This window comes from Habropoda laboriosa, unplaced genomic scaffold (genome assembly GCF_001263275.1).
Source record: "Habropoda laboriosa isolate 0110345459 unplaced genomic scaffold, ASM126327v1 scaffold18, whole genome shotgun sequence".
NCBI lineage: Eukaryota > Metazoa > Arthropoda > Insecta > Hymenoptera > Apidae > Habropoda > Habropoda laboriosa.
The window spans coordinates 1,550,555-1,565,217 of NW_017100152.1; the positions used below are offsets into that span (position 1 = coordinate 1,550,555).

The 14,663-nt window shown below is 44.7% G+C and overlaps 1 protein-coding gene across 1 annotated transcript in view; it reads right to left on the bottom strand.

Moving 5' to 3' along the window:
* Positions 1-14,663, bottom strand: part of LOC108575550 — a 65,073-nt gene that overhangs the window by 9,875 nt on the left and 40,535 nt on the right. Inside the window, exons 2-3 of the mRNA XM_017938375.1 lie at positions 12,973-13,138; positions 12,041-12,322 (exon numbers count right to left, since the gene is read on the bottom strand). Of these exons, the coding sequence (XP_017793864.1) occupies positions 12,041-12,235 (195 nt within the window). The 5' untranslated portion in view covers positions 12,236-12,322; positions 12,973-13,138. The remainder of the gene's footprint in view (positions 1-12,040; positions 12,323-12,972; positions 13,139-14,663) is intronic.

Genomic DNA, 14,663 nt, shown 5'->3' on the forward strand with positions numbered 1-14,663 from the left:
TGGTGGAGGAGGAGGCGGAGGCGGAGGTGGAGGAGGAGGGGGAGGAGGTGGAGGTGGAGGTGGAGGAGGAGGAGAATGGGTGGTTGGAGGAAGAGGAGGACGAAAGAAGGATATAAATGGACGGGGCCGATGGTGAGCGACCCCTCCTCGGAGACGGGGGTGCGCCACGCCGCGTCGAATTTGTCGATTCGCCGGTTTTCTCTCCCCGGCGTAAAAGCTTGGCAGACGCAATCGATTGTACGTACTACATGTGCACACCCCCATCGTGGTGGGTGGTGGTGGCGCGGACCGACGTCGAGGAGGGGGAGTGGGTGGGAAAGAAGCACGGAATGATAGGCGACGTAACGTTGTTGTTGTTAACAACGCTGCCTTACTGTTATTTATTGATATGCGCACGGCCTCGTTGCCTCGATGCAATAACGCCACGTCGACCCGCGTCGGACGGAGACACGATCGTTGCGGATTTTTTACCCCTTTCGTGGGCTTCCTCTCCTCTCTCTTTAACTACCACTTTTTTCACCAAAAGCTTCGTTATACAAAGAGTTCCTTTTTCTCTCCTGGGAAACAGAGAGTGAGTTTAGTCCATGTAATATTTTTTTCAAACATCCGTGGAGACTTAAATGCCTCCTTCCTAGGAAAGGAGATGTCTCCACATTTTGCTCTTTGTATGACTTATTTCCTTTAGACATAGCTGATATCTAGTAGTTTCTAAGCGTATAAAGAATGGACATCTAGGTGGCAAGCATAAAGAAAATGCAAAGAAAATCAAGGACCGCAGCGTGGAATCGCACACACTTGGTAGCTTTGAACACATCGTTAAAGCGTGAAACGGTTTGCGTGTCGACTTTGTTGCCGTCGCGTTACATAAATGCTCGCTGAATTTGTCCCAATAGGAAAAACTTGGCCGATTGATATCGAATCCCTGGAAATTATGCAACATCCTCTGTACGATAAATCCGAAAGTGGAAAGAGAAATCATGGATCAGGAGAGTTAGATCGTTCTTCTAGGAGAGTGAACGGCGGAACGACACTGGAGCACTCGCCATGGTCTGTGTTGTCTCTTTTCATTAATTTCGGTTCCCCAATTCGCGAACGGCAGAGAATACGATGAACTCTAACGATACTGTCCGCCACTGAAATGGAAATCGCGCATATGCATGCATTACTTATGGAATTACGTAAGACGATCTTTTTCTTCGCGAGGCCAGAATTTCTTCGTGGTTCGGGAATGGTTTTTCACTAATGTAAACGACAGTTACTAGCCACAGTGTCGTCGACCTTTCTTAGCAATCACTTTCAGCGTCTAGCTTGGACCGCCGTGTCTCAGCCTGCGCAATCGTTGCACCTTCCCCTCTTTTTTCTCTCACGAACCGTTCTTTTCCCGAATTGTTTTCTATAAAGAATCGTTCGATTACATGCTCGTTAATCTCTTTCTGCTCGATACTAGAACAACATTAACGAAACCCACGAAAGGAGATTTAATTTCACTCCTGGAATTTCCTTCAGGTATTTCAACTAGATTCGGCTGTTTGATATTAGGCAATAAAAGAGCGCACGTGACAATGGCAACGAAATAATCCAGCGTCGATTAAATTTTTCAAGGCCGTGCGACGGCGCCTCCCTTCCTCGCCACGACGAATTTCTTTTTACCCTCCCGTTTCTTCTTCTCTTTTTTTCACTTTCTCTCTCTCCCCCTTGGTTACTCCTCGTCGGTCGCCAGAAACTGGAAACGCCTCAACTATCGATCGAATTATGTAATTGCAGGTGGAGGCCGGTAATCTCGTTTTTCTAATGAACTTCGTAGCGAACGAATGTCCCTTACGAGGGACAAATCGCGCGCCATATTTCGTCACTTTTGCCCATCACAGTTTTTACCCTCCAGCTATAAACAGATCGATTGCGTCTCTGGAATTCTTCCTGGTTTTATCATCAAAAGAACGTACGGAGCAAAAGAACGTAAGAGTCTAGCAGGATAAGATGATCAAAAGTGCCGTTGAACCAATTAGGTCGTGCGATATACCATTCGAAAGCTCGCCGAAAGAAAACGTTTGACACCAACTTTCAACCCTCTAGCTCGACCCAGGAGGTAGTTACAGTTGTTTGCGTTGTTTTCTTTTTTACAATTAGGATTTGCAACGGAAAAATCAGAAAAAATTCCCTAACATGTGCCTTTATATACGCTATGTGCCAGATTTTTTTCAAAATTTATGCATACCGCTAAATAGGGAAAATAGTCCACAGAATTATGAACATAAACCACCCTGTAACTACCCCCTAGGTTAAGTTAGAGGGTTGAAAATTGGTGTCAAATGTTTTCTTTCGGTGAGCTTCCGAATGGTATATCGCACGACCTAATCGGTTCAACGGCACTTTTGACCATCTTATCCTGCTAGACCCTTTGCATAACGAATGGAATGTGTCGTTTGGACGAAATTATTCGTTTAGAAAATCATCAACTAGTTTCCCACGTGGTTCTATCCAGCGACACGTCAGAAATAGAAAACGTCCCGGTTACGCTTTCTCATACGTAAAACGGAAATAATATGGATTATATGGTGAAGCGGCGTCCGCATCGCATTTATTATTTTTCCTGCATTGGTAATGGCAACAAATACGTTGCGGCGGAGGAAAACCTTCGCTTTCTCGATGCCACTCTTTAACCATGCATTGAAAGTGATCAAGGACGGTTCAAAAAATTCCACATTCTTCAGAATATTTTACTATTAGAATTATACGAGTTTCATCATATTTGATGAAACCTAGATATTATAATCCAAGGGGTTGTAAACTGGCCTGAGCTCGATGACATTACCAATTTGAACGGTGCTAGATAGAAGGAGAGAAGGAAAATGGGGACAGTACAGTGTTACAAGCTATGTTATTACACAGAGTAGGTATCCGCGAACGGAGCAATCATCTCTGGCGTTGCAAGTTCGTCTGGTTGGTCCCAGCTGTAGCGCGGGACCAACTGGTGGCATGACGGCTGGCTTCTGGGTCGTGAGGGAAGGACCGTAACTGACGAGTGAACCAATTCTGAGAAACCGGCCAACTGTGAAGGCCAGGGCCGTGACAAAGCGAGCACCCGGAAATTTTCGAATTTTCACCTTCGTCCGGCTTTGTGCCCTCTCACGATTACAAAATATAATACACTGTATATATGTACATATACATAAATATCGAGTAAAACGGAAAGAGGAAAGAAGTGGAGGAGGGTCGAAGTTACAAAAGAAACAATAGCTCGAACGGAAAGATAGAGCAGCAGAATAAAGGGCAAAGTGGAAAAGAGTAAAGAAGAAGAATAAAACTAGTAGCGTCGCAACTAAAAAGAGAGATAGAAGGCAGAAATAGAGCTCCGCAGAGCTCTCCCTCTCTGTCTCTCTGGGAAAAGCGGGCAAAGTCAAAGGGAAATAGAAAGAGGGGAAATAAAAAGGTAGGAGGAGAGAGAGAGAAGTGGGGGTAACGACGAAAATGATAAAAAAGCCAGCGTCGGGAGAAAGGCGATAGGAAACGCAGGAGGAGGATTGAAGAGGGAAAGGGGAAGCGAGCAGAGAGAATTGAAGCTAGGGGAGAGGCACGGAAAAAAAAATGGAAAAGAGAGAAAGGAAGAGCGAGGGTGCAGAACGAAAGAAAAGGAGGAAACCGGAATCGAGAAGGAGAGAAGACAAACGCAATTGTCTGAAATGAACGCGCGTGTGCCTGTACCACGACCGATCTACGTACACGACACCTCCACTTTTACACGCCCGCCATGCATATGGGCTTGCGTGTCCTCTATGATCGCAGTGGCGTAAGGAACTCTGCATACACTCGCCGCCGCCGATCTAAGTACAAAGTAGAACGTAGTCACGCGCTGATTTTCTAATAACTCGCCACGCCGCGCTGGAGATTTCATTGATTTATAATCGTCACGCTCGAACGAGTTAACAACCGAGCAAACGTAACGCGAGACCCGTTCGATAGATCGAGACCAGTGGGAAACAAATCGGGCACACGTGCGCGAACAAGACGTACTCGCGACCTATTCGACACCGATTTCGAAAGTTTTCGGGAAAATTCGAGCAATGCGAAGGCCAATATGGCGGTCACCGCCTCTCTCTTCTCGAGAAAAAGTAATGGGAGTGACAACGTTTGGTGTTGCGGCCGCCTTTCGAACATATCACGTGTGTACTATAACCAATATTGCTCTTAGATATTTAAATGTCAACTCACGTTCCTTGTTTGTTTTCACACTCTTAGAAAGGACTGAATTAAAATTGGAATTTTTCGAAGTAACAATTGTTCAGAACGAGGGACACTGGAAATGAACAGTAGGCATGCAATTGTGTTAAAAGATATAAAATGTAACACCACACCTCTGAACAGAGAAATATTCTTGGGATAGAATTAACGTCAATGCGCAAAAAATGTTACGTTTCGACGATTAATATACCGCGTGACTGACTTCTTGAACCTTAATTATTAGGTTTAACGACTACATTCGTCAATCGTGGAGAGTGTTATAGCTGCATCTCGACGATTAATCTCTCTCTCTCTCTCTCTCTCTCCGTCTCGTTTGTAAATCGAGTTACAAGCTCTGATAATTTGAGTGTTAACAACGAGTTACGATGAATGAGAGAGTACATTTTTTTTGTGTACATTAATTGTGGTTTTCGTAGAATTTCTTTGCAAGTCTTCTAATGCTTCATCAATTCCCCTAAATTCAAACCAATTAGAAACTGAATTCTTACCTCACGACTTATCTTCCTAATATTACGTAGCCATATTTTTTAATTTTAGGTTTTAAAAAATTCTGAATAATATAAGAAAATTCTATTTGTCGGGTACTCAATGTACTACTAAAAAAAAATCGTAAGTCAAGAGAGTCGTCAAACAAGTTCCTTCAACAACCAATAACCAATATTTATCCCTCTGAATAAGCACGAAGGCGGTAATGTCCCTAAAACACTATGATCCACAGAGACCGAAAGCAGTGTTCCCATCGCGTGCAGGAAAAAATTACGAGTTCCGGCAAAGCGTAGAGCATACGGTGGCCCCCCGAGGTCCTCCACATAGATGGCGCGATTGTCGTCGATCGGTCTGCGAATGTTTCCGCGTGAAATTCCGCGACGTTCCGAAACGTGACAGTCACAGCATTTTTACAAAGTGCACTGTGACCAAACTAAAATTCGTAGAGTATGCAATGCCTTACACAGCCTATACCACTAACCATTTCAAAAATTTAGGGTCTAGAGATATCGTTCATATTGAAAGTTTGTTAGAAGGAACAGCTGGGCAGAAATTATGCGGCAATTTGATATAAAAATGAATCTTCTACGCCAATGTCGGTGGCGGGAGAGAAGAGTGAATTGGTCTGTGCGTGTTTTCGAGGGAGAAGAGAAGCGTGACTCACAATCAGTGCGAACGCAGTAGACGACAAGAGAGGCAAAAAAAAAAAAAGAGAAAGAGAACGGGAGGAAGGGAGGGGAAAAAAGTACTTACGCCCGTACGAAAATATTGATTATACTTTTTTACAGGTTCACTCCCTTCGGCGGGTGTTAATTTCGTGAAACGGCTTTTCCTTAGCCACGCGTCGCTCGTAAAATCCCATTAACACGTGCAAGAGAGCACTCGTCCTCTCACCCTCCATTCCTCTCCACCGGTCGCGACCCGTCTCTTTCTTCGTTGGTTGCTGGTGGGTCGTCAGGGGAAAATTCGTGCGCGCGCGTTTTCCATCCTGGGGCTTTTGAAGGATCACCACCGCGCCGATTTTCACCCGGGTGTCTGGACCTGACTGTGTTTTCACTTTTTTCACGCAGTGTCACTGGGTTGCACCCTCTCCTCTCCCCTTTTTTCACTCGCTCCCTCTATCCTTTTTCACTTGTTTCATCATCGCAGACTGCGCGTCGTTTAATGAACGCTTTGTTTACCGGGTCGTCGTCGTTGTCGTGACTGTTAATCGAGTCTTTGTCCGCCGCGTGTTAGGTATGGATGATGAATCTCTTTTTGGAAAAAAATTCCTTTCTATTACCACGCTGTAGTAAAATGGATGAATTCTGTTTTATTCTGAGAGAAAGAGAAAAATACCCCGAGTTTTTTATCTCGGAAAAATTGTTCTAAATTAAAATTACGTTCTGACGTCGCCATTTTTTTCCTTCCCTCGGTAGAAGTCTCGAAAAAGAAACCACACTCGTCTCGTCGCAGTTCCTCCGGTTCTTTTCGATCAAACTTCCTACAATAATTCGTGTCTAATTGCCGCTAATTAAACCCCCTCCATTTTTCCACACATTTTACCACCTTCACATCCGCCGCCGCGGTTTCCGAGCGGACGCATAGATTTTTCGGGATGGAGAACGCTCCCGGTTGCATGGCCTCGCGCGAGGCGGAATAAAAGTGTCTACTATTATTTATACAGTTAGGAAGCGGCGCGTCGTGTTTTTTAGAACACAGGATGTCCGGGTTTAACGACCCTGCCACCTGGCAACCCTTCTGCTGCGGCATATAATTACCCGTGAGGCACACGGTGTTGTAATGTGCATCTCCTGTCGGCGGCGGACGAACCTGAGAACGCGGCATGGATATCATCATCGTCACGGTCGCAGAACGCTTGGAATCCTACTGTCGTTTTCTTCGCGTTTTCCACACGTATACCACGCGCCATGCCTTGATCGATAGACTGACCCCGATTGTCCGGTTCACATAGTGACCGCGAATCGAAAAATAACACGTAACGCGTCAACCATCGCTGGACGGCTCACACACTGCTCTAACAAGATCGTACGATGCTCTTATATCTGGACGCAGTCTAACCGAGTTAGGAAGGGTGGTCCATTCAAAGCGTTCTTCAAAGAGTTCTGGACGTTAGTCCAGAGCTTCTTTTAATCTGTACTGATGTTCTGAATTATTCTGGAATTGGGCGAACTTTTAGTTTTTTTATTCCACGAATTTAGTTCTATCTTTTATCTGTTCGATGTGTTTCGTATTATTTTGAAATTGAGCAATTTTTTTAGTTCCTTTCGGCCTGTCCCTTCGATCTGGAAATTTAGTTTTAATTCTTTCAAGGATTGGAGTCTTTTTTCTTATCTCCGAATGTTCGAATTATTTTTTTCTAGTTCTGGATTTCTTTTAGTGCGGCAAGAAAATATTTCTTTTTTAAAATTTGTACAAAACGCTAAATATATACTTTAGAAATTGCACACTTGTAAACAATAATAGGAGGAATATTATCGAAGTCGAAATTTTAAGTTATTTCAAAGAAGAGAAGTGAAAATTTGGAATTCTTGAAGATAAAAATTTTCAGAGTGATTCTAGTAGTCGAAACTAAGTTATTTCAAAGAAGGGAAGCGAAAATGTAGAACCCTTGAAAATAGAAATTTTTAAAGTGGTTCTAGTAGTCTAGTAGCAGACTCGTCCAGAATGTTTCTTTATTCTGGACTTTGGTCACAACTGCTCAATTATTGAAGAAGAATAACCATTGACTCTCTTAGAAATTTTCGGAATTAATATTCCAAGTGAAGAATCTGAAATCCCTCAGCCGAAACTTGAACTCACACTGTAACTACTTCTCTAATCCGTTACTTATACTTGCATTTCTTCGTACAGGTATTTGGCCAGAACAGGTATACATACCCTATTTCTGGGTAATAAGCTGTTGTATGAAATTATATGAACATAATTAATTGTAAAATTTAGAATATCTATTAATAATTTCAACATTGTACAAATATTTATAATCTAAATATCATTCTTCATTTTATTTCTTGGCAGTCTACATGGATTGACTCGTACCTATCTAAGAACGGGTCTAATTGCTTGGCAGCGTTCAAGGCTGCCTACGATTGATCTTCGCAATAGATTCACGAAGAGACTGATACACTTGTTCGATCGACTGCAGATTGCGTATGGTAGCTCGTGGTGAAATTCGCGCAAATGAAAAATGAATTTAACCTAGAAACTATTCGGTATCTAACGCGGAACGTAGGTACATAGAATCCGGGGTCTATAGTTAAAAACTCCTTTCGAAAAAATAGGTCGCGGTGCGGTTAGTCGACGTACGGTCGGCCTTGAGCGTCGGTATCGTTGTATGATTCCCTCCATGAAATTTTCACGAGAAGAAGAAACACGATACGATGTACGGAGTGTTTCAACGAATTTTACATTCGAGCTTCTTCGCGTCGTCAATAGGGTTTCCGCCGGTAAGAGGCGTCTCCCTCTTTCTCTGACTTTCAACGTACCTCCACGAGCTTTTCGAGTATTTCGTTCTACAGAGTGGAAGAGAGAGAGAGACTTATTATCGCGTTTATTCCTCCGCAGACTGGAGATTAACGGAACATTAGTCATAGTGCAATTGATAAATCGCGTCTTTGTTCGTCTTTGACATGGTACCAGATAGGAAAATGGGAGGTACCTTATGCAAAACAATTCATTGAAACGTTGAATCTGCAGCTCCAACGATTATATTTCCTGCTTAACCTCGTTAAAGCAGTGGTAGCCAATTTACAGATGATCGAAGAAACGGTGTTAAGCGAGTTTTCACGGATGACAGCTAGAGTTATCCTTCTTTTTGCTCTTTTCCCACGGACGACAGATGGCTATCCTACCTGTATTTTCCAATAACTTGTTTTCCATGACTCAGATTACTACGAAGACCAGTTGTATTACTACGGTTACAATTTGTAGCACCAACTTGCAGAATTAAGAATTATCAAATATAAATTGCGCAAAATACAGAATAGCTGTATCTAATAGATCTGACAATTAAAAAGAAAGAAAGAAAAGAAGGAATTAAAACGTCCTCTAGTTACTTTCTTATCTCAAGTAATTCTCGTCTGGATGACACGCGGTATCATGTCCAGTAAAATTGGTTCGAAACACGAACACGATTCTATTCATTTAATAACAATGGCTGGAAATCACAAGCTGTCTGCATCAGAGATCAGCGGTTCCGGAGCACTCGAAATCGGTTTATTTTACGAAAAAGACGAGCTCAGCTGCCACGAGCAAAGCCAAAAGCGTTACATCGAACGGCAATCGATATTTAACCTCCCACCGGCGTGCCGCGGCGCGGCGGCGATCGAGCTGGAACGGACAACAAGAAAGCGAACGCAACAGCGTCATAAAACAAACCACAACATTGTAGCGCGACTGACGTTGCATTTTGATCGCACGAATATTTCCACCTACGCTTGTCATTCACGTGCATCTTCCGTTGCCCCAGTGGTTTTATCTGTTTCCCTTTCGGAACAGCGACAAGTCCCTCTCGTCAATCTACACTCGTCCCTTTGAAACACCACTGACAAATAAATCAGTCACAAAAGTCTATATATCATATACCTGTATCGACTCTTTTTGAAATTTTCCAGCGAACAACTTTATTCTTTTAGAATTCTTCGATTAACAGAAAAGAAAAACTAGGCTTCCGAAGAGTTTTCGGGAATGAAATTTCGTTTGAAATGGTAAGTGCACCCCTGCCACAGACCCCAGACAACGGTCCGTCAAGTTTTATCCAACAATAAGAACCGAGAACGATTTCGATTTTCCCCCGTTCGCGGAGCAATCGCATCTACGATCAGGGAGCACACCTGGATACAGGTGGCGGAGGATAAGAAAGCAGCTGTCCATAATTACCGACCCCAGGAGCGGTGATGGGATCTAGACTTGCTTGACAAATGCTTCGAATCACCCTCTATTCAAACATTACAGTCAGAAGATATTGAAAATAAAGAAAGGCTAAAAGAGAAGGACGGCTGATCGCGAGCGTTTTCTCGCGCGCTGTTTGTTTTTCGGACGAGACGACTGGTCGCGTCGCGCGAATCAACCCTCTTGCCGGTTTTCCCGCGCGGCACGGCGCAGCGCCGACACGCTATGCGCGCGCGAGACACCCACCGACCGCGGCTCGCCGCCCCTTCGCGCTCGTGTGTGCGTGTGAGCGCGTGAGTGTGTGCGCACAGGCCGAAAAGGAACGAAGAGGAAAAAGGCCGCGCGCGTCGGCGTCGCTCGGTGGCGGCATTCTAAATTTAGGAGGAAGTATTGATTTTACAATTTGGACCCCTCCCAAAGTAAAAAATAAACCAAGCCAAACGTACTCTACTTTGATAGAGTGCCTCTCCTCTGCGCGGCTCGTTTCGACGCACGGCCGAGACGGAGATACAAAAAGGGAAACATAGTGGGGGCGGCGGGCCGCCGGCTTGGAAACGGAGGGGTAGAAACAGCCCCCACGAACGAGTGGGGTGGAGGGGCGTTGGATGAAAGAAAAGAAGAAGATAGCGATTGCCAGGGAAAGTGAGAGAGCGATGTGCGCGGTAGACCTACAACGTCGGAAAAACGAAAGAACGAAAGAAAGAAAGAAAGGCTGGAGGAGAATACGGGGGGGCAGAGGGGCCGAGCGAGTGGGTGAAGCGAAACGTGGGGGTCGAAGGCGAACGCCAAGAGGTAAGGGGAGAGAAGAGAGAGTGGCGAAATACCGTAGCTCCAGCCTGGTAAGAAACAAAGAACAGAAAATTGATCGTTTGTTAAGTTTTATGTTCCCCAGGGCAGGCGAGGGTAGTCTGCTGCTCCCCCACCCTTTCTATATTCTCTCTCTCTCTTTCTTTCCTTCTATCTAACGCCAGGTTTCCCTCGCTCCGTCTCTTTTCTTCGCTGCCTCGCGGCGGGCAATAAGACGAATCGAGGAAATTCTCCGCCCGGCACCACCGCGAAGGAAGAGGTGGGCACGCAGAAAAACCGTACAGAAGGTGCGAGAGAGAGGAAGAGAGAAGGAAAGAGAAGGGGCTGTACGGACCGATAGAGAGACACGTGTGCGGGGAAAAATGAGGGGGGGGGGGGGGGGTCAGAAGGGAGGAGAACCGGGCATTGTGGAAGTCAATGGAAGCCGGACGACGAGATTGGGTGAGTCCTCCTCCGTTGTCGTCGTCTGCTCGTCGCCGCTGCTAGCTTTTTCTGTCCGGGGATGAAGTTTAATTATGGGAAAACGCGCTTATCGAGCAAAGCTTTTTTCCGTCACGCGTGAAACGGATCTTTGGGAAATGAAGTTCTGTAGCCCCTTAAAATGACGACGAGTCGATGAGAACAGTGGATGGTAACCTGTTAATTAGAAAATTACCAAAAATTTTGGATGCAATCATTCTTTTACTCGAGACTCTTCGAAGAACCTTCGAATTTTTCATACACGAGAACTATGAATGTCTCACTGAGATACAAACCCCCAGTTAACGGGTTAAGAATGCTCGTTATTTTTCCAAGTGAAAGAATGGTGAAAATAGATAATAATAGGTAGGAATTGGCCGCGTATCCAATCTACCGAAAGTGAAAGCGGAGGGCTGACGCGTTAAACGACGCAGAGGGAACGAGAGGGAACGAGAGGCAGAGTATAAAACGGGGAAAAATTTCAAAGCGCAAAATAGCTGAAACACCGTGGCCGTGACGCGTGGCAAAGGGATTTTAAAGCGAATAGGAGACTATCGAATTCAACGAAGGGCAGAATTGTCACTATTAAAGGGTCACCGGGCAAAAGCTGTAACAATTGCTCTTTCGGCTTAACACCACCAGATATTCCAACGAAAGTGACGTTCACTGGCGTTTTCAAAGCGAGCGCCATGTGTGCTTTTCCGTCGAACGTCTAGCCACTTGTTTAACTCGTCGAGCCAACCACCACTACCGGGACACGCGGAACGAGCAACGTGTTTGCCGGCACGTTTTCCCTCGGAATTAACCGGCTAAACAAACGCTTGTTAATTCAGACTGTTAATCCCCCCGTGGTCTGTTCAATTATTTGCTCGAGATGTAAAGAGAAAAATCGGATTGAAAATATCGGGCTTGGGTAAACGGGCCAATCAGGCTAAATGGTTTTTCTCGAGGAGAACATCTATCTTTTCGGAACTTTTATAAACGGAACTTTCTTCTACCGAAAGAAAATATTAAAAATTTCTAAGATACCGATCTAAAATTGACGAAAGGTATTTTCAATACTTCACCCTTTCCGCCTACACACAAATCGGAAAATACGTTCATTCCTCTAAGTAGATGTAACCCCTTGAACTACATATATGTTTCTCCGTCTGTTTACCTTGTGCGCTCTGAGAGTCTTGCCCTCGCAGGCCAGAGTGACGTCGCAATAAGCTTGCCGCTCGAGCAGCTGTGAGAACATGGTCTGTAAGTTGCTGTGATGGTACTTCCATCGTAGGCAATACTGTTGGGGGAACATGTTGGACGATGACGTCGCGGGAGGTGTCGTTGTTGAACTGCCTCGTTGTTGAAGCATGCGCGGAACTGGCACAGCCACCAGCTTCTTCGTCGCCAAGATCCTTTCCTGTGGTTCACCGTAATCCCACCGCCTTCCTTCTCCCCTCTGTAACAATAATTTCATATCGAGAAACATCAGTGCTGTACCTTTCTCCCCCCATTGAGTTCATGCTGAAAGAAATTATACACGCGGAACGATCATCGCTTCTTATCTCTGATTTCTTCGTAACGAAGGGGTAGATGAGATAAGGAGCAATTAGCATTGAGAAATAGCTTTGATAGGGGGAACTATCTTAATTGGCCCGCCACAATCGCCTTAGTATGATACGACGATTCAACAATTCATACGGTGATACTTTTCGCGTTCCCACGATACAACGGGGGCTAATCAATTATCCTTCAGCTTTAGCCATTCTTAGGCAGGTTGGAAATTGCGATCGGTTCGATAGAGTTGCCGGTAATTTACGTTTCCTGTTAGACAACCACTTTGTTTCATTCGCTTCCGGAACGCCCGAAGGGGGTCGTAGAACGGTCGCATTTACAATTTTTTAGTTCTTCCGTTCAGCGGCTACTAGTTCTGCCTGTACACATAATAGACACACCTGCATTCGAAATGCGACTAAGCTTGCGATTATTACAGAAAGAACACTAACGCGTATACAAGTACGTCTCGTTGTTTGACTCTTTTTCCTTTTGTCTAGCGTCCACCCGTTTGTAAATCGATGATTAAATTGTAAGCTTAAGAAAGCTCCTTACAGGCGTCGATCGGTGGGAAGTCAGGCTCGTTCTCGATGTTAAACCGACCCGGGCCTCCTCTGTCAATGCTTTCAACGCTTCCAACACGGTGATCTTCCAAGCATTTACGCGCGAACCAGTTCGAACGACTTCCCCCAACGGTGCTCAGTCTCGCGTGTTTCAGTCCCTGGAACATAGAGAGCAGATGGATTGGTCATCAAGAGAGTCGCTCGGTTCATGTTTGATTACACACAGTGTCCGAGGTCCAATTGCATCGAGGTGCAGCTCAATTACAACGAAACAGGTTCTATTTGGCTCGATTAGGTTTATCTCTGTTCCCCACTAATTTCGATCGATTCTCGTTTAGAGTTCGATTAGATTCAGTTCGATCCAGGCTACAGTCAGTTTTCCATCAGCTGCAAACGTCGACCTGGCAAACTGCTTAATTCAAACCAGGGATTCGGTAGACTACTTTTATGAAGCAATTTGCTGGCGATGCTTACTCGCCTATGACTTCGGTTAAGTATAGTGTTGGAAGGGAAATAAGAAATTCCGTTGCCAGAGAGCCGCAACGATTGCTTCTTCCTACCGTGTCAACGATCGTTTGTCCCGAGAACAGCAATGAAAGCTGGTGATTAGCGTTAAATCGACTAGGTTTGTAACCTAACTATCGATCCTCGTACCCTTCTGAGGAACCTAATAAAGGGTCGAACTTATCTAACAGACTGAATCTGGACAACGAAAGTAAGTAAAAATATCTTGCAGAGCACTATTAAGAATGTTAAGAACGAACACGATCCGCCTTTATAAAAAACAAAATAAAACCGGAATAGTTCGTAGAAGCTAATTAAGACGGGAACTATGTCTTCGATATCGAACCTTCGTCCACTTTACTCAAGTTCCACCGAGGAGAATGCCAAGATTCCGAGGAGAAGGGAAGAAAAGTTTTCAGGGAAACTCGGTGGAAAAAGAAGTTCCCGGTAGCATTATCTAGAAACGATTAACGCGGTTCGCTTGTATTTATTAGCATAATAATCGAGAGTGACTCTGTAAAATCGTGAAACCCGCATATCGGCGTTCAATTTTGATTAGCGCGGCGCAAGACCGGTGATGTAGTTCCATTAAGGACGGATCGGAAAGCTGATTTGCAGGGAATCTCGTGAATTTTAAAGTCAGTCACGTTTCCGATTATGTGTATCGTTATCGTATAATCAAAATCGACACACGATGCGTGCACAGTGTAACTTCGTTTACCTCGTCAAGCCGAACTCGACAATTTCTTAATCAAATTAGCAAATAAGGCTGTAATATCATTCACGTAGGGGACATGATTTTTGTTCTTTTTCTCGAAACAATTCCAGGGGAAACTCGCATTATTTACCGATCTGTAGGCTGGTCAACGTCTCTTATTGAGGCTCGAGGGTAATATCTAAGGCACAGTTTAGGCTGCACGCTCGAGTGCGGTTTTAAAATTCCCCCCAGGCTAGCTAGCTTCCACGGAGCATGCCGGTGGATCGTGGGAATCAATAAATTCCGCGTATAGGAAAACGTTGCGGGCACAATACGCGAAAAATCGAGCTTGCCACGAATTCGAACGCGAAATTACGCCTTCCCTCTCTCTACCTTTTCATCATCTTCCCAATTTTTATCCACTCTCGTGCCCCCTCCTTGCTTTCCCCCGCGCAATTTTCATTCTATTACCAATTTCCCTA